The 22,882-nt window shown below is 41.4% G+C and overlaps 1 protein-coding gene across 3 annotated transcripts in view; it reads left to right on the forward strand.

Annotated features, from left to right (window-relative positions):
- The window catches only part of FIBCD1 (fibrinogen C domain containing 1), a 483,657-nt gene that overhangs the window by 276,380 nt on the left and 184,395 nt on the right, over window positions 1–22,882 (forward strand). For all 3 annotated transcript variants that reach the window (XM_077478038.1, XM_077478046.1, XM_077478054.1), the window contains exon 3: window positions 7,461–7,928. In XM_077478038.1, the coding sequence (XP_077334164.1) occupies window positions 7,461–7,928 (468 nt within the window). The remainder of the gene's footprint in view (window positions 1–7,460; window positions 7,929–22,882) is intronic.

Raw genomic sequence — 22,882 nt, forward strand, 5'->3', positions numbered from 1 at the left:
TGACCTCATAAATGCACTTCTGGAAGAATGGTCAAACATGTTGGAAGAACAGCAGCATAGTAGCTTTTTATATTGTGAACTATAAATATATGGATTATACCTGCCTATACCAGTAGGTGTCACTGCAGTGTTATAATGTGTATTCTATGGTAATGTAATGAGAGGAAGTGTTTGCTTTCCTCACTAGGTTTTTGTATGCTCCTTGTTCCTGTTCCATGAAAAGACATGTTCTGATATTCCTCCATGAAAGTAAAGTAATCTCTGCAAACAAAAAGCTTCCAGCGCATGGTTTCAACACCCTGCTAACAAAACAATTCCATAAACACTCCTAAACCTTGTGGACAGCGTTCCCAGAAGAGTTTCATAGTTAGTAAGGTTGAATAAAGACACCAATCCATCCAGTTCAACCTGAGTGAGTGTCTACAATTGTCCCTGTACATCGCACACTCACATCGGTCCCATCCTCAAGGACCCCACAATCCAAGGTCCAATTTTGGACAGAGGCCAATTAACCTACCTGCATGTCTTTGGATTGTGGGAGGAAACTGGAGTACCGGCACAGGGAGAACATGCAAACTCCAGGCAGGTAGTGTCGTTGTTGGGATTCGAACCAGTGACCCTTCTTACTGCTAGGCGAGAGTGCTAACCACTACACCACTGTGCCATCCCCAGTTGAAGCTGGTATAGCTGCAAAGGGTGGGTCAACTCAATATTGAACCCTACAGACTAAGATGCCATTAAAGTTCATGTGTGTGTAAAGGCAGGTACACTACTTTTGACAATATAGTGTATGTGCAATCTCAACTTGCTGCAAGTACCTAAATGTCTTCCTGCATACACCAATGAATATAAAAATAGTGCTGCACTACTTACATAATCCAAAAACATTTTTTTTCCGCTAAAACGTGTGCACCTTCCCCAGTGCTAAATCGCACGATGACTTTTAATTATGCATATACATTTTAATATTATTTATTTTAATTTAATACACTTACAACAGTATCAATATACACCGTGTCTTTCAAAGTGCATGGATAGATTTCTTACAATACAGTATATATATTCCAGCATAAGTATATTTAATCCATGTATGTCCATTCCTAACTATGTGTACTATACTATTCTTCAGTGCCAATCGCACTCCAGGAATTTTTTTTAAGACATGGTCAGATGATGACCTTTCTCTTTTCTTCTATTGCTTCCTGGGATCCTTCTTTTGGTGTCCACATCAATGCCTGCTTGATGTGCACCCCTCCTATTGGTGGAGGCAAGACTTCCAGCAGCAGGGTCCTTTCTCATAGGCTCCAGAGGCAGGAGAACACACGGGGCTGTGAGGGGACCAGTGAGTGCCCAAGATCATAACAAACAGGGAAAAAATGTCTGATCCTCAGGACAGGATATCAGCTTTGCCCATAAAGGAAACTATGATCTTGATCCATTATATAATGGATTAGGAATAAGTGTTTGGAATTAAGACTGAGAAGTAATTGATACACTATTTAAATTTCACTATTTCTGGATTTGGCCTTAAAGCGGACCTTCAGTAATTTTTTCATATTTTCATCTATTAAATCGTCTGCCCTTGTTGTTTTAACTTTGGATAGTAAAACATTTTTTTCTGCCAGTAAATACCTTATACACTCCATTTCTTCTTTCTTGTTTGGTCATTAGCCTAGGCTTAAAGTGTTTGTAAATCTGTTTTAAGATATCCAAAAAGAATAAAAAATCTGCAAGATAAAGGCATAATGAGCTAGCATGCATAGCATACATAGCATACTAGCTCATTATGAATGAATTACCTGAGATCAAAGCCCCTGCAGTGGTCCTTCTTCACCTCTCCGGCGGCCGACATCTCCATGGGGACTTAATTCCGGGTATTGCGGCTCCGGCACTGTGATTGACAGGAGCTGCGATGACGTCACTCCCGTGCAGGTGTGTGGGAGCCGCCAGGAACGGCACATTACAACTGAAGCAACGGCACGTACGTGCCGTTGCTTCAGTTGGCTTAAGAGCGCATGTGCCAATGACGTCGGCACATGCAAATACAGGGTTATCTCTTAAACCGTGCAGGGTTTTGGAGATACCCAGTGCAGCTACAGGTAAGCCTAAATTTAGGCTTTCCTCAAGTTTGAAGTGGTTGTAAAGGGTTTAAAACCACTTTAAGACATCATGCACAGCTCTGTCTCTCTCTCGTGGCAGTTTGCCATGAAGGGAAAGGGGGTGAGTCATAAGAGGGCCAATGAGAGCTGCAGAGCTGGGTGTGTGCCTCTCTGTAAATCCAGGAAATGAAAAAGCAGCAGCTTTAGCTGCCCACAGTTAAAATGGATGCAGCCAGACTTAGTGGAGGGAGATTTCTGCAGCATATTTGGCAAGTACAGATTCACAGCATATATAAAATAATATGCAAAGTGGTTGGAAGGAAGCTTCAGAATGGCAAAGATGTTTTTATTACAAATTATGTAAGCAGACTGCAGTCCCTCTTTAAACAGGCTATGTTCCCTAATTTACATATGCCCACAGGGGGGAGCTGTACAACGCCATGTATGAAAAGCAACATTTAATATATGCAGCAAGGAAGTAAAAATGCAAAAGGCACTTCAATATTACTTTCAGACCTTAAATAAAAAAAAACATTTTCATTAGGAACTGGGCAGACACAAAAGAAATTAAGGACTTAGTCATGCATAAAATGTCACTTGCGTCAACATGACTCATCCTACTGTCCTCCATTCTCTTGTTCCAGTTATGTCTTCACACTGTCAGTAGCAGAACTCGGTTAAATGACAACATGAAACAATGATAAAAAACCCAGAACACCTAGAAGCCGTACCTAGGAAGGGACATTTGCAGCTTGTTGACCACAGTTCTGTTTTAAAGTGTAAGTGTGGACAAATATGAACAATAACATCTGAGTTTAAACCAGTTAATGTATTTGTCAAAAACAATTATTTTAAATGATCTTAGGGCTATGTTTGTACTAGTCTCCTGTAATTCCCTGCACATCAGCCTGTGGACAAAAGAACAACACTGTAAGACAACTGGGGTCTTCTGTATTGCACAGTGCTGTAACAACAAGTGAAGCTTGCTGATTGCCTTTCACTATCAGCCACGTGCTGAATTCCAGAAACATGGAGGAGTAGACATTGTCATTTTTACAGTCAGTTTTACCATCAATTTCTTCTGCTATTCTAGATGCTGTGTTGCATTATACCCTCCAGCCAGCAAGGGGAGAGCTATAGCCAAGAGAGCCTATGGACTTTTTTTTCCAGAACGCTGAGCATCATGGGAATTGAAGTCCAGGACATAAGCCATAGAGTAGGACTCATAAACCCTTTATAATACATGGTGCAATAGCTTTTAACTGCACTGCAAACTTCCTCCTCTTGGTAGCACGGGAATCCACCTGAGCACACCAGTCTATGGGCCCACATCTCTGCAGTGGGGAGAGATTGAGGCATGACAACAGTGTTACAGGGGCAGCACTACATTAACGTTGGCGATCCCATTCATTGCACCATTACTGCAGGGTGACAGGAGTGCCCTCCCTCTCCCCTCCTTCACTCTAGATCACCAGGGCCATCTACACAAAGACTAGGGGCACCTTTCCAACAGCGGGAGTCTACAGACGCATCGCAGTTACTAGTTAGAGGGTTCACTGCCATTCTCACACTGATAGCAGGGACAACGTTTCTGGAAACAGGATACTTATTAAAATAGCACCTACACTGCATGCTGATTCACCAAAACTGTTGACAAGTGCACCAATGCTGTTTTTGGGACCCAACTATAGCTGGCAGAAGAACACAGTTTAGCCCCTATAAAGCCATTCTACAAGCCCTTATCTATTACTCATTTAAAGGGTACCTCTGTCCAGTTAGCCTAGGTCAGTGATGGCGAACCTTGGCATCCCAGATGTTTTGGAACTACATTTCCCATGATGCTCAACTGCACTGTAGAGTGCATGAGCATCATGGGAAATGTAGTTCCAAAACATCTGGGGTGCCAAGGTTCTCCATCACTGGCCTAGGTCTAGCATAGTCACTTTGGCAGTACAGTCTCCTGAACGCAGTTAATCCAAACATATCAGGCCACGTACACACGCGGGGACTGTTCGCTCAACTTTGTTCGTCAAACAGTTTCAGCGGACAGTCCGCTCAAAATTAGCATGGATGGACATGGCCACACACGACGTACGAACAGTTTGCTGAAACCGTGCGCGATGACGTGAACGGCACGTACGACGGGACTAGAAAACGACGTCCTATACACTGCAATGCAACCTTCGGCGTATAAATTCTTTCTGAGCATGCGCGGAACTTTGTTTGACGAACAAGCCTATACACGAGGGGACTGTTCGCTGAAACAAGGTTTCAGCGGACAGTTTTTCGGAAATTCCGAAAAACCTTGTTCAGCAGACTGTTCGCTGAAACTGTCCGCTGAAAGCCCACACACGAGCGGACTGTCCGCTGAAACACTGTTCAGCGGACAAAGTTGAGCGAACAGTCCCCACGTGTGTACGCGGCCTTACTGTCCGCTGCTGCACGTATGGTGATCTTGCTACTGTTTATGCTAATTCTGGTGCATACTGTTCTCCTATTCCTACTGCTGACTATTGATCATAATCCAGGATGAGTTATACTACTATTGCTAAAACACTTTCTTGCCTTTATCATTGTCACCTTGTGTGACAATATATTGAGTCTTGTCTTTACTAGTCCATTTGGTGTCTGTTTCTTAAAGCATCATTATTGTGTATCTGATATTGCCTGATATTGCCTTTAGTGATTTCTCTGGCGTTGCAAGCTGTGTTCTTTTGATCTAGGATGTCAGAGGGGCTAAAATTGTTAAGGAGGTTGAGGCAAAGCATGGAGAACCCATCCTCTCCAGCAGCTCCTGCAAGAGAAGCACCACACAACACAACCCTCCAGCTGCAAATCTGAAAACTCCCCTTATGCAAAAACATGCTTCAGTAGCAGTTTGTTTTGTGAAGTATATGGCAGGGCCATGTGGATGAATCTAGAAACTGTCTGAACAGAATTACACACATTTGTAAGCAGTTTGCAAATACAAATTTCAACTGTGTATGACCAACACTTAAATTTTAAAGTATCATTGCCCACTTTAAACTATTTCTGTGCAAAACTTTTTTTTTTTTTTTAATTTATAGCAAAGGTTTGGGCCCTCTGTGTAATTTTCTATTGCTATCTTGTTCCTCAGTTGAGAAATTCACCCCACTATTTGTACTAGTGACTATTGTTATCTAAAAAAAAAAAATCAAGGGGAATCAGAAATATTAGAGTTGTCCCCAGAGCATGAGGCGGGGGGAAATCTTCCAGTGACAACCATCTTAGCCCTTGTACACACGGTCAGAAAATGTCCGATCGGACCATGTTGTCGGATAATCCGACTGTGTGTGGGCTCCATCAGACTGATATCCGACGGACAAAGTTTTAGAGCTGGGCTGTAAAACTTTCCGACAACATGATCCGATCGGACTTTGTCCGATTGTGTGTAGGGAATTCCGATTGGACAAAGTGCCACGCATGCTCAGATCAAATTCCTAGACCAAAGCTATTGGCTGCTAGCCTGAACGTAGTCCCGTCCTAAAGAAATAACGTCATCACGTTACGTACGATCGGATTTTCCGACAACTTTGTCCGACCGTGTGTATGCAACACCAGTTTTGGACAAAATCCGGAATGTCCGACCGTGTGTACAAGGGCTAAGAGTGAAATCCCCCCTCACTTTGGGAGATTTCCTCTTGCTTAAGGCTTTGGGACAGAAAGTGAACAGGGGGTGAAGTGGGACTCAATCACCCAGAGGATCAAGCGTTGTCCTGCAGCAATCTGCTTCTTTTCTGCAACCCCCCTCAGTCCTGCGCCACCATCTTCTGTGATGGCATCAGTAAACTGCCGGCTCCTCCAGGTTAAGCCAGCGGCTTCACCGATGATGCACCACCTGGCCCTGCCCCCTAATCCTTTCCTAATGAAGGACTATGCCTCCTGGGATATGAGATGTGCATATCTCAGGTGGCGATGTGGGCAAAGTGCACATCACTTGCCTAGATCAGGGATCTCCAGACTATGGCCCTCCAGCTGTTGCGGAACTACACATCCCATGAGGCATTGTAAAACTCTGACATTGAGAGACATGACTAGGCATGATGGAAATTGTAGTTCCTGAACAACTGGAGGCCATAGTTTGGAGACCCCTGGCCTAAATGAATGACATTCTTACAAAACCAAAAAAAATTCCCAATTTCTGCAGCAGAGGAGAGGAGGGGTGGAAAGGTCAACATGCCCTGGAGGATAAAGTTCAGCTTTAACTCTTCCCTACTCTAAACATGATTAAGAAAGTCTATACATACAATTTAAAACCTAAAACTAGGGGACAAGAAGGCAAAAATCCTGGAGGATGAGGCCTGGTGGTTTGGCTGCTATTCATAAATATCATAATCTGTCAATAAATCCAACCTAGGTTGGATCTAATGCTCAACTGATCTTATTTTTCTTCTTTTTAAACACAGTACATATTCAAGAAAAATCTATGTATTATGAGTCTAGTTTACACCATTGCGGTTCTTTCACGTGTTTTTAAAAAAAAGTTGAGTATGCTGCTTTTTTTGGAACACATGTGAAATGCACGTAAAAGCATATAATAATATATAATACGCTAATATATTATATAATTAAAAATAAACAATCACCCAAATGCATTACAAACGTGTGGAACAGCACAGAACGCGAGGATTGCAGTGTAAAAGACCTCTAAGGCCGCGTACACACGCGCGGACTGTTCGCCCCAACTTTGTCCGTCCAACAGTTTCAGCAAACAGTCCGCTCAAAATTAGCATGGACGGACATGCCCACACACGACGAACGAACAGTTTGCTGAAACCGTGCGCGATGACGTGAACAGCACGTACGACGGGACGAAAAATACGACGTCCTATACACTGCATTATAGCTTTCGGCGTGAAAATCCTTTCTGAGCATGCGCGCAACTTTGTTTGACGAACAAGCCTACACACGAGCGGGCTGTTCGCTGAAACAAGGTTTCAGCGGACAGTTTTTCGGAAATTCCGAAAAACCTTGTCCGTCCAACTGTCCGCTGAAACTGTCCGCTGAAAGCCCACACACGAGCGGACTGTCCGCCCAAACACTGTTCAGCGGACAAAGTTGGGCGAACAGTCCGCGCGTGTGTACGCGGCCTTAGTTACGTTTTTTTTCTGTGTATAGCACGGTCATATTTCATATCACCAGGGTTTATACAGTAAATATACAAACATTATTGATAAAATAAATCAAGACACAAAAAAAAAAAGAGACACTCCTGCTAACCAGAGATTACAATCTAATGGCCTTTAAGTAGAGTGAAATAATGTTTTTTTATTAGTGGTTTTTAGTATTCCTGTTTTAAATGTTTTGGCTGATTTCTTTTTTTCTTTTTTGATCTTGCAGAGGACAAGCTGTGGTTACATCCTATGTACAGTCCTGTTGTCTGTCGCTGTCCTATTGGCGGTAACCGTCACCGGAGCAGTTCTGTTCATGAACCACTACCACGCTCCTTCAACAGAGCCTCCGCCAGTCATTACGACCAACATGGAAGACCCCAATGCCCTGGTCACCATAGAAAGAGCAGACAGCTCCCACATCAGTATATTCATCGACCCCAACTGTCCGGACCCTCTTCCTCGAATGGATGGCCTGCAGTCTTCTCTGTTGTCTGCCCTGGCTGACCACGACTCAGAGCTGAAAGTGGCTGTGGGAAAGGAGAGGGCTATGCTGGCGGGATTGGTGGACCAAGTGACACAGATGGTTTCCCAGGTGTCCCGGCAGCGGGCTGATTGGGAGAGCCTAAGGAAAGGACAGAATGGACTAGTGTCTGAGCTGGGGGCTCTGCAGAGTGAGCAAGGAAGACTTATACAGGTACACGTTGGTGTTTCTTGCATGACTAAAATAAGATTTAGTGGGGCAGAGATAGGAAGAAGTCTATCAACCATTCAGAATTGACTTTACTTAAATAAGCAAGGTACTAGTTGAAATTCTGATTGCTTTCTATATGTATTGGGCTTTGCACTTAGCAGCTATTCTGTACATTGTTTACTATAGGAGCTTTGCAGGTGTTCCAATGAAAAGTTTCCATGCTGCCACATAGAAATCCCTTTTAAAGTGTGCTATTTTATTGTGTCATTTTTTAATTTATATGAGTGTATGGGCGGTAGTTATATGCAACAGGGGCATTTTTTCCTTCAGAACATTTTGCTGACGGTGGGAGAGGTCCCGCCCATTTTTTTAAACATTTCTAGAAACGCTTTGCTGCAGGGCTGGAGTTTCTACTTCACCTACAAGGGTATGTTGGAAGAACCGTGGACTCTGGTTATTACATATTCACATCATTGCTTTAGGCTTTTTTTCATGAGGGCCAGAAAACCCGTGTTTGGTGGGTGTTTCTCGCACCGCTTTTAAAACTCAGTGCTTTTGGGATCTGCAGCGAGTGTCAATAAAAGTGCCAGTAATGACACCCCAAATGCATTTTCCAAATACAGTGCGTTTGCCCATGCCAGATTGCATGGTACAGAAGTATCATGCAATGCAGTTGCAGTGAGTTTCCAAAAGTACTGCATGCACTACTTTTGCCGCCGTGCGAATCGGCACCACCGCACAGAACTCTATGTGAATCTCATCCCCTAAGGGCTGTTTCACACTAGATGCAGCCCAATGTGTTTTTAATCCGCACCAAAAATGTGTACACTGTGTGGTCCATGTATTCTAACAGCCTTAGTTCACACCAGTGCAATGCAGTCAACAAACGTAGAACATGCTGCATTTTTCTGTGTGAAACCCATTAAAAATGTACCGAAACACACATGTCCTGAAGATGAAGAAAAGGAGAAGTTTAAAAACACACCGGAAAAACATAAAAAAAATACAACCGCAACTTAGAAAATGTGGGATTTTTTTCAGCCAGTCTTGTCTATCTATTTAACTTTGCAAAAAGCTATGCTACGGTAAGGAAACAAGAAGACTATGGGCTCAAACCAAACGTTCCTAATGGTTTAAACTTTTAGGCTTTGCTTATTTGTGGCTGGGGGCAGTAAAATCACGCTAAACCCTCAAGTGCACCCACTAAGCTGCACAGGAAGCAGATGGGGGAGTAAGTATGGTGGTAAAAATGATTCTCGCTGTCGCATTCAGTGGGCAGTACTGTGTGCTGAACGTGAACCATTCAACTGAATTGTGCAGCCCGGCAACTGTCCCTATGGCTCGTTCATTTTGGTAGCCAGAAGGTCGGTAAAATCAGACAGTTGAGTCATGGTTTTACCACCCTTCAACCGCCCACCCAAACAAGGGCATGCAGCCACTCATGGCTGTATTCATGCTGCACCGTGGTGGGTTGGCATCTTTAGGGTAAAATAGGCAGCGAGGAGGCAACGTATTGCCTCTCCGCTGCCTGTCAAACCCCTCTGAAAACCGATCCACTCTGCCAGTGAAGAAGCCGAAGGTAACTCTTGGTGGAAGAGAAATGGGCAGGCAAACTGATTACGTGGAGTCTCTAGGCAGGATCAGGAGAGTTCCCAGCTAAGTCAATACAAGTGCAAAAAAATATATAATCTTGGTAAAGCCCAAATTAACTTTCAGTTTGAGCCAATTAAATCCACTTTTAATGCATAAAAGCAAAAAGTGTGCAAAGTAGCCTGCAGCCTCTGTTGTATCAGCAAGCTGTAGAGAAGGACCCTCGCTCTTAGAGTGAAAACTGTGGGCTCTATGCCGAGGTCCGACAAATTCCCTTCAGTTTTCTCTATATAGCCTAGCCAGGTCAGTGACCTCACTTTTGTTCAGGGCAGTAAAAGGATGTTTCTTAGATCAGCAACCCATCACATATGTTAAACAATGAAGAAACAAAACTGTCCTGTTCATGCCTGGACTGGGATAAAAAATAGGCTTGGGCATTTTAGACTAAGCAGACAATTTTTCAAGGGACTGGGAGAGGACATTAGTTCATGGGGATTGTTGGCGACAAGATATTCATGTGATGATTACATTACCCCTTTACAATGCAGTACCCATTATATCACAGTGCCCCTAGCAATCACAGCCCCCCATTACAGTGTCCCCCACAATCATGCCCTCCCTTTTCTCTCAATCACAGTACCCCCTTTTACTCTCTGCCTCCCCTAAACAGTCCTACCTTTGTCAGGGCAGAGACGGGATTTGACCAGTGTGTCCTCTCCAGGGTCTCCCACCCCACAGATGATGTCATCCTATCAGTAGGGCAGGGGACAAGAGGAGCTGCAGATCTGGATCATATTAACAAGCAGGTGATTACCCACTTGTTAATATGAAAAGACTATCGCTCTTTGTGCAGATCTCCAGCTCCTCCTGCCACCTGTTCTGCTGATAAGATGTAAGATGACATAGTTGGCCAGAGTGGGAATGCCGGGAGGGGAGACACAGGCATGGCGACATAGCTGGAGATGAGCGGTGGCCCTGTCCGGACTGCAGTCGCTTCTTACCTCCCGCTGTGTGGCCTGGTCATCAACAGGCCAGGGACCAGTACCAGTCCACGGCCCGGGGGGTTGGGGACCCCTGCATTAGCCAGCTCTTGTTAGGACATGCAGCCATCAGAAATTTTGGGGCACATCACACAGCTTTAGGCCTGGGGCTCCCATAGCCTGACCACCAACATTACCCAGGGCTGGCCCACTGGCCATGCCACAGAGTCCTTCTGTACACTCACATTTATTTTAACACGCTTACAACTTAATAAATGAAAATTAAAATTGTATTCCAGTCATCAGTGGTTTAAAGATTTAACAGTAAGGAATTATTGAGCAAAGAAATGGCCCAATCCTGCAAGGAGACATCCCACTCCAGCAAAGAAAAAGCCCCATCTATTCAGCAAAGAGCAAATCAATCCAGCAAAGAAGCAATCCATTCCAGCAGAGACGGTCCAATCCAGCAGAGACACCCCAATATATTGAAAGAGACAGACCAATCCAGCAAAGAGACAGCCCAATATATTCAGCAAAGAGACAATGCCAAACCAGCAAAGAGATGGCCCAATCCAGCAGAGACATTGCCATATATTTAAAGAGACATCCCCATATATACAGCAAAGAGACATCCCTATATATTCAGCAAAGAGACATCCCCATATAGTATCTGTCAGTTTCCCCCTCATTAAAGGTCCCTCCATCAGTGTCCCCATAATTAGAGGTCCCTCCATCAGTATCCCTCATCAGTATTCCCAACATTGGGGACACTAATGGAGGGACCTCTATTTATGGGGACACTGATAGCGGGACCTCTAATGTTGGGAACACCGATGAGGTACATTGATGGAGGGACCTCTAATGATGAAGACACTGATAGGGGACACTGACGGAGGGACCTCTTATGGGGACACTATTGGAGGGACCTCTAATGATGGGGACACTGATGGAGGGACCTCTATCATTAGAGTCCCCTCCATCAGTGTCCCCACCATTAGAGGTCCCTTCATCAAGGTCCCAATCATAAGAGGTCCCTCCATTAGTGTCCCCATCATTAGAGGTCCCTCCATTAGTGTCCCCATCATTAGAAGTCCCTCCATTAGTGTCCCCATCATTAGAGGTCCCTCCATCAGTGTCCCTATCATTAGAGGTCCCTCTATCAGTGCCCCCATCATTATAGGTCCCTCCATCAGTGTCCTCATCTTTAGAGGTCCCGCTATCACTGTCCTTATCATTAGAAGTCCACTCTGGATACAAGAGCAACAGAGACACCTTTGGACAACAGTATTGTAAGTCTGAGGAGGGGAGTGTTATATGTACAGTACTACCATATTTAGATACACTAAACAAATTGATGGCAACCTGCAGCAAACATTTTTAAGCAGTTAAAGCAACAATTTTGTTCAATTTTGGATAAAGGTTTAACACAAATGAATAAAGGCTGATAATTTTAAGAACCCTTGTAAATGGTTTCCTCTAACTACTACATCTGCAGAGAAGCCTGGTCTGTTGACAAACAACACACTTACCAGTTAGACCACCAGGTGAAAAATAAAGACTAAAAAAGAAAATGAATGCAGCCACCACATTTAAGAATTGGTAAGCTGAATATAAGAAATGTTTGCTTTTGGATTTATTTCCGCTTTCATGGAGACAACCAGGACCAACAGAAAAGGAAAATCTCCCAAATAGGGACAAAGAGAGCAGTAAACCAGACAGGGGTGCTTCACAGATTCACAGAACAAAAAATAAGGGTCTATGGAACACTATTAAACAATTGGAGAAGAAAAAGAATATAGTAATACGTTCGGCGGACAAGGGAGGAGGCCTAGTGATACTCAATAAGGAAGATTACAAAAAGGAAATGGAAAAATTACTTGCGGAGAAAGACACGTACAAGAAGTTAACAAACAATCCTAAAACTGAATACGAAAAACGGCTTAAGAAATTTGTTAAAAAGGGTGAAAAGAAAGGAATTGTAAGCAAAAAAGAAGCAAAATATTTAATTCAGAAAGCAGCTAAAACACCAGTGATCTACTATTTACCAAAAATTCACAAAAATGAAAAAAAAAACCCAGGTAGGCCCATAATCAGTGGCATTGGGTCCTTGTTTTCTCGATTGGGGGAATACCTGGATGGCTACTTGCAACCCCTGGTGGAAGAAGGCAAATCCTATCTAAAGGATAGCAAACAGTTACTTACTGAATTAAAAAGCATTGATTTAAAAGACGAAGACATCTTGGTCACAATTGACGTCAACTCGTTATATACCAACATTAAACAAGAACATGCATTGAGCAGTACTGATTGGGCACTACAAACATTGACGGACCTTAAACAGGAGCAGATTGGCTTTATAGTTGAAGGGTTACAACTGGCAATGTCACACAACTTTTTTTGGTATCAGGGCACATATTATACGCAAACAAAAGGAGTAGCCATGGGAGCAAAGTACGCTCCCAGTGTAGCTAACCTCTTCCTTAATAGATGGGAAGAGGAACAGATTTATAGCGTACCCAGGCAACATCTGAAAATGTACCGCAGGTACATAGACGACATAATCATCGTATGGAGTGGCCCAGTAGAAGAATTGAATAACTTTTTTGATGAGATTAGCCAGAACGCATATGGAATTTCCTTCACAGGCAGTTGGAATACCGAAAGCGTTGACTATTTGGACCTACAGATTTTTAAGGAAAATGGCAAATTGGGCACGAGGACGTTTTTTAAAACCACTGACCGAAACGGGTACATTCCCATTACCAGTTGTCACCACCCAAAATGGTTACACAATATTCCTAAAGGCCAGTTAATGCGAATATACAGGAACTGTAGTAACCAGATGGACTACGATAAACAGGCAAACCAAATCATAGACAGATTCGTCTCAAAAGGATACAAAAAGAAAGAGTTATGCGATCTGAAAACCAAAATAAGCCAAATTAAGAGGGAAAAATTTATAGAAAGAGTGCCCAAGACGATCCGAAGGAACAATAAAAACAACAAAAAGATGGAGACAGCATTTTTGACCGGTTATAGTCGACAGTACAAAAAACTTGAAGGGATTTTCAAAAAACATTGGTCGATTTTACATACTGATGAAACACTAAAGTCCTTACTGCCTAATAAACCGGTGTTTATATACAGAAGAGCTCCTACATTGAGAAACTCGATAGCCAAGAATATTATTGATCCACCAAAAAATATAAAAATCTTTGAGAACTTGAAAGGTTTTTATAAATGTGGTAGATGCCTCCCGTGCAAAACCAGTTCAAAAAATACTCCGAAAAAATAACGAAGTTCGTATCTTCTTCCAATAAGAGAGAATATAATATCAATGAGCTCATTACTTGCAACAGTACTCACGTCACGTATGTGATTGAATGCCCGTGTCGTAAACAGTACGTCGGTAGGACCACATGAAAATTATATATAAGAATCAGAGAACATATTAAAAACATTAAAAAAGGATTTCAAAATCATAGTGTTTCTAAACACTTTAGAGATTATCACAACCGAGACCCTAACCTTATGACTTTTTATGGCATTGATAAAATCAATGGGCATTGGAGAGGGGAAGATAAAAGAATTAAAATCTCAAGAAATGAGACCAAATGGATATTCCTCTTGGACACTTTACAACCAGTGGGCCTCAATATAGAACTGGATCTTAATTGTTTCTTAACTAATTATTAGTCTATTTTCTAACCTAGTTTGCCCTTTAGCCTTTTTCTTCGGTCTATTTTTATTTTTATTTTTATTTTTATGTTATATTTATTAGATCGAAGGTAATACATTCAACCAGGTCGAATATAATACATTATTTTGGGATCGAAAGTAGTACAATTAATTATCTCGATCGTAGCATATTATAGTTATTAACCAACAATTAAATAGATTAGATATACATCAACTTTCCAAATAATATTATAATGGATTCTCCCTTCCTTCTTATCCTACTCAGTAGTCCCCTATTTTTCTATCCATTTTATCTATTTTTATTCTTTTCTATTTTTTCCACACATTTTTACATATTTTCATATTTACTAATATTTTATCTTTTATTTTTAATAAACTCTAAATGGGCATAAGCAATTAATAGAGGCCCAGGCAAATCAGTATAAATTTCAGCGGCTAAGGGTAGATGAATAGCCCTTATGGTTATAAAACAATGTCACAATGCAGTAATTTCACAAACAGTAGCACTATCATTTTGTGACATTGGGTTTTTTCCCCATTAAAAAATGGTCTTTTTCTTGCCAAGTGACAGTAATATGGAATATATTTGATTTTATACTCATCTGAGTGGGAGTAATTACCTATCCCTTGATTCACCATCCTATGCATATTTATTTATTTTATTTACACTTTATTTTTATTTTCAATTTTATCTGGTTGTGTTCATTAATTTCATTCATTTAACATATTTTATTGTTTAGTAACTATATTTTTCTTTATTGGATTGTATTTGATTAAGTTGTAAATCATAATTGCGAACTTTTTCATGTGTGCATTTTCAGTTTATTTATCATTATCGCTTGATTTTGCATTCACCACCGCAATAATAGGTACCGCTCCCGCCCCCGTAGTAGTTATTGGTTGCTTTGAGCCTCGTGTATATTAGCATATTGGGTGGCTTGCGCAAGCCCCAGAGGCAGCACTGCATAGGCTCGTATCTATTTCTTAAATTCCAGGAAGCAAAATGGCGCTTACGTACTCGCGCATGCGCCGTATTGGCAGTACACCCTAAATAAAGTAAGTGGAGCACCAAGATGGCCGCTCCAGACGACGTCCGATGACAAAACGCGTAGGGCGTGGCCTAAGGTGTATCCACTCGTGCATAGCGGCGGCGGCGGTGAATACAAACAGACCGATATTTACATTAGACTACTTGAAATGCCGGTTTTTATTCTACACTATGTGAGTAGTTTTTAACAATTAAATAAAATTTTATATACTGGATCACACTATGTTTGCCCCATCTTACTTTTTATGAGGAAATCCCTGGATACCTAACCGGACCAGCTAAACATAGCGACACAGGGGCTCACACTGTGAAGGAACATTAACCCCATAAGGGGATGGGGAGCTGGTGAATGCGGATTACTGCCTTTTACACCACAATCGCACCGGTTGCTATCCAGGAATCTTGAAGCACATTGTCACTTTTGTTTAAGAAGAACTTTTATTTATTTGTTTTTATTGGAGTTTTATTGAAACTTTATTGTTTATGGTATCCTGATGTTGGACTTTTTACATAAATTTAATATTTTTTAGCTTTTTTTTCTCAACTCTTTTTCTGCATGTCTCCACGTAGCGATTTTATAATCGCATGAAGAGTGCAATTACATTTTGACATTTTTGTCTTTCCAGTATTTTTTCAGGTATTCTTTGGAGCACTACGCACTTTTCAATGAGCACTTTGTAATTAATGCTTTGCACTATACACTTCTTTAATGGTATTTATAGCAGTATTTTTTAGGAGTATTGTGCACTTTACTTAAATATTGTGCACCAGGTACGGAATAATTTTAATACCTTCGCCCATATTGTTAATGATTTTTTGGGTTATCACGCACATATCTCTGTCACATTCTTTATTTATTTATTTTTTATTATTATTATTATTACGCATATATCTCTGTCACATTTTTTTTATTATCATTATTTTTTATCATTATTTTTATTATTATAATTTTTTCCCTTTTTCACAGATTCGCACAAAACTTGGTACACATACAACTAATTGATTAGCGAATACTTGTAATTAGCATAAGTAGTAGCAGGTGTGCGCCGTGACTACCACGTTTGACATACAGACAGGGGTGCTAACCCTCAACCTACTTGATCCAAAACAAAAAAGGTTTGCCTTTACGTGCACTTTTAGATACACGCACATTTTCCTGCAATGCATAACAGCATTATACCAACCTGTCATTTGGTGCCAATTTAAAAAGCTCAGAAAACAGAACTGAAGATTTGAATTAAGTTTACATTATTTTAAATGATGTCAGTGGCTTTTTAAATTTTCCCTACTGAGAGGGCTCCCGAATGTACAACAAAATGTGCCGAAAACACTGGGCCGCTGTTCTATGCATAGTAAGGCGAGGGATTGCATGATAGATGAAGAGCAATATCTAATACAGCACAGTTGGCGCCACTTTACTCTTAACACATGGTAGCGCTGGCACCCCTGTCCACACACACGCCTAGGCCAACAAATATCTGGCACATAGATCTGGTACACGTTGCAGGACAGGTGCCAGCTTCTCACATAGTTTGCTCAGCAGTAAAAAATCAGGACCCAGAAAGCTTTGCAGTGCAGCTTTTTTTTTTTTTTCAATTAAACAAGTTGGCGGATGTTATTATGGAAAACTGTGGCTTGTACGCTGTGCAGAAAGCCCAGGAGCCACAATACCATGAAAAGGTCCTGGCAGGTTTTATTGCTGTATATATCAACAGTGTTCAAGCTTATCCCAGCAGCTGTCAGAAAATGTCACTATGTGATTATAGCCTTAATTCCACCTTAAATACCATTTTACACTCATATTTAGGGTGCCAAAATGGCCCCCATCTGACAGTGCACAGGGGTTCCCTCCTCCCCCAGAAGCTGTCAGATTTATAATAAGTGCAGCTGTAGACGTGCACTGAATGGACCTTTTGGTGCCGAAAACCGAAAATGCAGGATGCACTTGACCGAAAACCAAAACTAAAAATTACAGTTTTTAAAAGATATATATATATATATATATATATATATATATATATATATATATATATATATATATATATATTTATATATAATTGTAATTGTATGTATATTTGACTTTTTAACTATTATCAAGCTGATAACACCAATTCCGCCCAATATGTTTCGGCCGCTGAAATTTCGGTGCATCTCTATGCAGATGTTAATCAGTGCACTCATAGTCCATTGACACTTTTTCCAGTTCTCCAACGTAACCTCTTGGCGATCGCCTACCACAGATATACTGTGGCAGAGCGGCACCACTACGCCAGATAACGTACATGTATGTGATCTTGCTCTTCTGTGTAGGGGGCGCAACCACCAATCTGGCTATACTGCCATTCTCCCCAGCACATGCCGATCAGCGTGTCCCAGCAAATGATTTATGGCCGGGATCAGCAATCAGCTGAGCGAATGACAGAACAACCCAGGGTTCTGTACAGACAGCGACAATATACCATTTTGTCACTAAAAACTGGCACATTGCTTAGTGAAAACAGCACATAAACCTTCGATTGTCCCTAAATGTTAACCGCTACCCTGCCGGTGTCATTAGTACAGTGACAGTGTATATTAGTAGCACTGGTCGCTGTATTAGTGTAACTGGAGATGTGTCATTTAGTCAGTTCCCAACTAGTGTCAGTTAGTGTTAGGTTTCCCACCTCACTATCATAATCCCCACTATAAGTTCCTGATCACAACCATTACTATTATATAAAAAAGAAAATCCAGAATCTATAGAATAGTTTGTAGAGGTTATAACTTTTGCACAAACCAATCAATATTCACTTATTTAGATTTTTTTTTCTCTACTAAAGACATGTAGCAGAATACATTTTGGCCTAATTTTTAATATTAGATTTTTTATTATTTTTTTTATTGGATATGTTTTATAGCAGAAAGTTAAAAAAAATGTTTTTTTCTTTTCCAAATGTTTGGTCTCTTTTCGTTTATATACAAAAAAAATTAAAAAACCCAGTGGTGATAGATCAAATACCAAAGGAAAGCTGTATTTGCATGAAAAAAATGAATACATTTTGTTTGGATACAGCATTGCATGGACGCACAATTACCAGTTAAAGTAGCACAGTGCTGAATAGCAAAAAGTGTCCTGGTCATGAAGGGGGTAAAACCTTTGCAGATTCATTTGCAAAAAAGATAATAAATGCAATCTAAATATGAATAATTTTTTTTCTGCAAATATTCAGTATGTGTGTTTATTTTAGTTTTTTTGTAAAAGGTGGACTCAAATCTGAGCTCTAGCCCTATCTTTAATATTGCAAGGTTGTACAAGTCTCTATCCTGTACTCAATGTTTACAGGTTGGTGGTGTGAGCTGGTAGGCCTGGGGTTACAGTGCCTGTGTAAGCTGCAGCAGAAGTTTGGGGGTAGGGAGATGGTAGAAGGGTAGAAGAGATCTGCAGCACTGTCACTAAATGCTGGCTCCATGTCCTGCAGGTAGACTTACATGGAGAAAGAAGACACATCAGTTTCCTGGCTCCTAGAGGTCTATGGGGTTCTACCACATAAATTCAGGCAGCAAGAGGCAGAAGTTGCAATGGCCACAGGTGAACACTGAGGCAATTATGCTGGTGAACTCTATACCAGAACTTTGTGGATATGAACTGGAGGAGGGGAAGAGTGGGTTGGATCATGGGTTATGGTGAGAAAATGTTCAGAAAATGCTGTTTGAAACTTTAAAAATCAATCATAAGTGAATTGTATTCAGTATGTGTTTTTGAATATATTGAATGATTCTATTAACAATGAAAGCATCCAACTTGTTAAACTCTGAACAGAATAAAAACATATTTGCTAAGATCTCAGACATATACTATAGAAGTTCAGATTTAATAAGCTTCCTAAAACATATGGAAAGCACATTTTTGTTTGCCATTTTCAGAAGCCCCGTTCTAAGTCCTTATAGTCCACACATTACATGGCCAGCAGTGCAGATCAAAATCTCAAGGCTCCCTTCAGACTATGCCTTTCCATTGTGGTGCATTACTGCATACTAGTTAACACGTGTGTTGCATTAAGGCAGCCTTATCATCAACAATGGGCTGCTAATGCATGGCAACGTGGGCTGTGGTGCACTGCAGTGTGAGTTCATTGGCACCTATTGACATTCTGAAATGATGGTCCCACAACATACACATTATGTTACTGTTGTGATCAAATGCAAATTACTGCAACCACTAGGTCTGAAGGAGGTCCAAAGTCTAGCTATGCTTTCAAATACCTTAATCTTAATGACCTTCCTCCTGTGCTAACTAAACCTCCTTGCACTTACATTAGATCAGTGGGCGTACACCATATTGGGTGCTGTTCAGTTAGAGAAGCCTACCTGCAGACAAGTAGACCGCTTTTATATTTAGGCCCTAGAAGTACCCCAGGTGTACTTTGCACCTTGACACCTCTATTATCCAGTACCCCTTACTCTGAACTTTGATGCCTACCAGCACCCCCCCTTGCACCCCTGACTCTTAACATTCCTGGTTCCCAGCAACCCTGACTGTGAATCATTCTGCCTCATAGCACTCCTGATGTTGAACCACAACAATCCAGACACTGCTCCTTAATTTGGAGAGGTTGGTAGGGGGCGCTAATTGGTCTAACAAACTGAAAAAAAATGTATTATTTTTTTTTATGGCAACCAGCCTGCGTGGTTTTACAATTAAGTTAGATATCTGGTAAAATATAATTGGCGTATAAAGTGCACATACCTTTGATTGGTCATCACAATATTTTGCACATACCTTTTGGTTATTGGAATACATTAATGAATTAAATACTTGTATAGCGCACAATGCGAACTGAATCGCCTCTGTGGATACTGTTAAGATTTATATTTTTATAAGTCAATTATTTTTCACATAAATTCATATATATATATATATATATATATATATATATATATATGATTCGTTTTAACAATTTATGTGGGTACTGTTAAGATTCACATCTATATGCATTTTATAAGTCAATTATAGTTTACCAGATATCCAACTTAGTTGGAAAACCAGGCAGGCTGGTTGTTATAAAAAAAAATAATGGTTTTAGCAATATATGTGGCTACTGTTAAGATTTACATTTATATGCACTTTATAAGCCAGTTATGGTTTACCAGTATCTAACTTAGTTGTAAAACCAGGCAGGCTGGTTGCCATAAAAAAATTAATACATTTTTTTCGGTATGTTAGACCAATTAGCACCCCCTACCAAAATCTCCAAATTCTGCACTGGTGATTTTTCACCTAGTTAAGGGGTAGCAGCTTAGGGACCTAGTTTAGAAATTAGGAGGCATGGGATCTATTTTCTGTTTTCACTGCTCCTTAATGCCAGCCTGCAACTCTGCCACTCACTACATATTTGACCACTGCCCATCTGTCCCAGCTTCCCCTTGCCACCTTTGCAGGAACATACAGAGATGAGGATAGGCTGAGCCTGAAATTTCTGGGTTGTCTGTCCTTTTCCTCCTCCCTCTGGTGATATCAGATGCGGTGCAGTGTTCTGGCCTCTGGGGGCACTGTTCACATTGTGTATGTGCCGAGAGGAAGTGGGTGGAGGTGAACACTTCTGGGCTGGAAAGAAAGAGGGAAGCCAAACATTGAAATGTCTACCACCTCCATTGCTATGGAACCCTTCAAATGTAGCAACCGTTTACTAGAAGTCCACCATCCAAATGTATTTCTTTTACTTTTAAGATAACCACTGTGGCAGCAGGCAGGTAAAGTCACCTGGTTGTATCCAGGATGGTAAATATGTGTGTCCTAGATTCAGGCTTTATGCAGACTTTTACAATTAGAGGGGAAGAGTTAATGAGCCCAGCTGAAGCAAGTGGGCTCATTAAAGCCTCTACAAAAAACCCCAGCATGCATAGGGAGATGCTGCATCCTGGAACCAGTTTTGTGTGTATAGACTGGGGAGTCTGAGATCTGTTCTGTGTGGTGAGTTAACGCCTGTGTGGCAAACCCCTACAATAGAGACAGGGACTGGGGCAGCACAAGGCTGCACCCAGTTGTTAGACAGGGAGTCTACGTGTGTAGTTAGAGGTCAAGCTGACCAGGATTTATTTTCTTGCTTTATTTTGTTTGGCTGTTATATGTATCACTGCATGTAGCCTAAATAAACCGGATCTTTTGTTTTTTGAACCTACACCGCTGTCTGCTGTGCCTGACTTTGTGTTGTGAACCCATCCAGGGGGTCACACACACCCGCTGCCGAGCTAACCCCTCACACCACTTTCAACTAACCACTACAATTTCATCTACTTGAAATAGTAATACATAGAGAGGTGACTCGATTAGTATAGCACCATATCCATTTCAAAATTCAGACAGAAAAAGGAGGGGAAAGATAAGGACTTTATTGGTTGTATTTGTCGCTCTACAGTGGTGTGAAAAAGTGTTTGCCCCCTTCCTCATTTTCTGTTCCTTTGCCTGTTTGTCACACTTAAGTGTTTCGGAACATCAAACCAATTTAAACAATAGTCAAGGACAACACAAGTAAACACAAAATGCAATTTGTAAATGAAGGTGTTTATTATTAAAGGTGAAAAAAAATCCAAACCATCATGGCCCTGTGTGAAAAAGTGATTGCCCCCCCCCCTTGTTAAAACATACTATAACTGTGGTTGTCCACACCTGAGTTCAATTTCTCTAGCCACACCCAGGCCTGATTATTGCCACACCTGTTCACAATCAAGGCATCACTTAAATAGGAGCTGCTTGACACAGTAAGGTCCACCAGAAGATCCTTAAAAGCTACACATCATGCCGAGACCCAAAGAAATTCAGGAACAATTGAGAAAGAAAGTAATTGAGATCTATCAGTCTGGAAAGGGTTATAAAGCCATTTCCAAAGCTTTGGGAATCCAGCGAACCACAGTGAGAGCCATTATCCACAAATGGCGAAGACATGGAACAGTGGTGAACCTTCCCAGGAGTGGCCGGCCGCCCAAAATTACCCCAAGAGCGCAGCGACGACTCATCCAAGAGGTCACAAAAGACCCCACAACAACGTCCAAGGAACTGCAGGCCTCACTTGCCTCAGTTAAGGTCAGCGTTCATGCCTCCACCATCAGGAAAAGACTGGGCAAAAATGGCCTGCATGGCAGAGTTCCAAGGAGAAAACCACTGCTGAGCAAAAAGAACATCAAAGCTCGTCTCAATTTCTCCACAACACATCTTGATGATCCCCAAGACTTTTGGGACAACATTCTGTGGACCGATGAGACAAAAGTGGAACTCTTTGGAAGGTGTGTGTCCAAGTATATCTGGCGTAGAAGGAACACTGCATTTCATAAAAAGAACATTATACCAACAGTAAAATATGGTGGTGGTAGTGTGATGGTCTGGGGCTATTTTGCTGCTTCAGGACCTGGAAGACTTGCCGTGATAAAAGGAACTATGAATTCTGCTGTCTACCAAGAGATCCTGAAGGAGAATGTCCGACCATCTGTTCGTGTACTCAAGCTGAAACGAACTTGGGTTCTGCAGCAGGACAATGATCCTAAACACACCAGCAAGTCCACCACCGAATGGCTGAAGAAAAACAAAATGAAGACTTTGGAGTGGCCTAGCCAAAGTCCTGACCTGAATCCTATTGAGATGTTGTGGTATGACCTTAAAAAGGCCG

This window comes from Lithobates pipiens, unplaced genomic scaffold, assembly GCF_037356315.1.
Source record: "Lithobates pipiens isolate NorthernLeopardFrog02 unplaced genomic scaffold, aLitPip1_a1.2 Scaffold_1, whole genome shotgun sequence".
Lineage (NCBI taxonomy): Eukaryota > Metazoa > Chordata > Amphibia > Anura > Ranidae > Lithobates > Lithobates pipiens.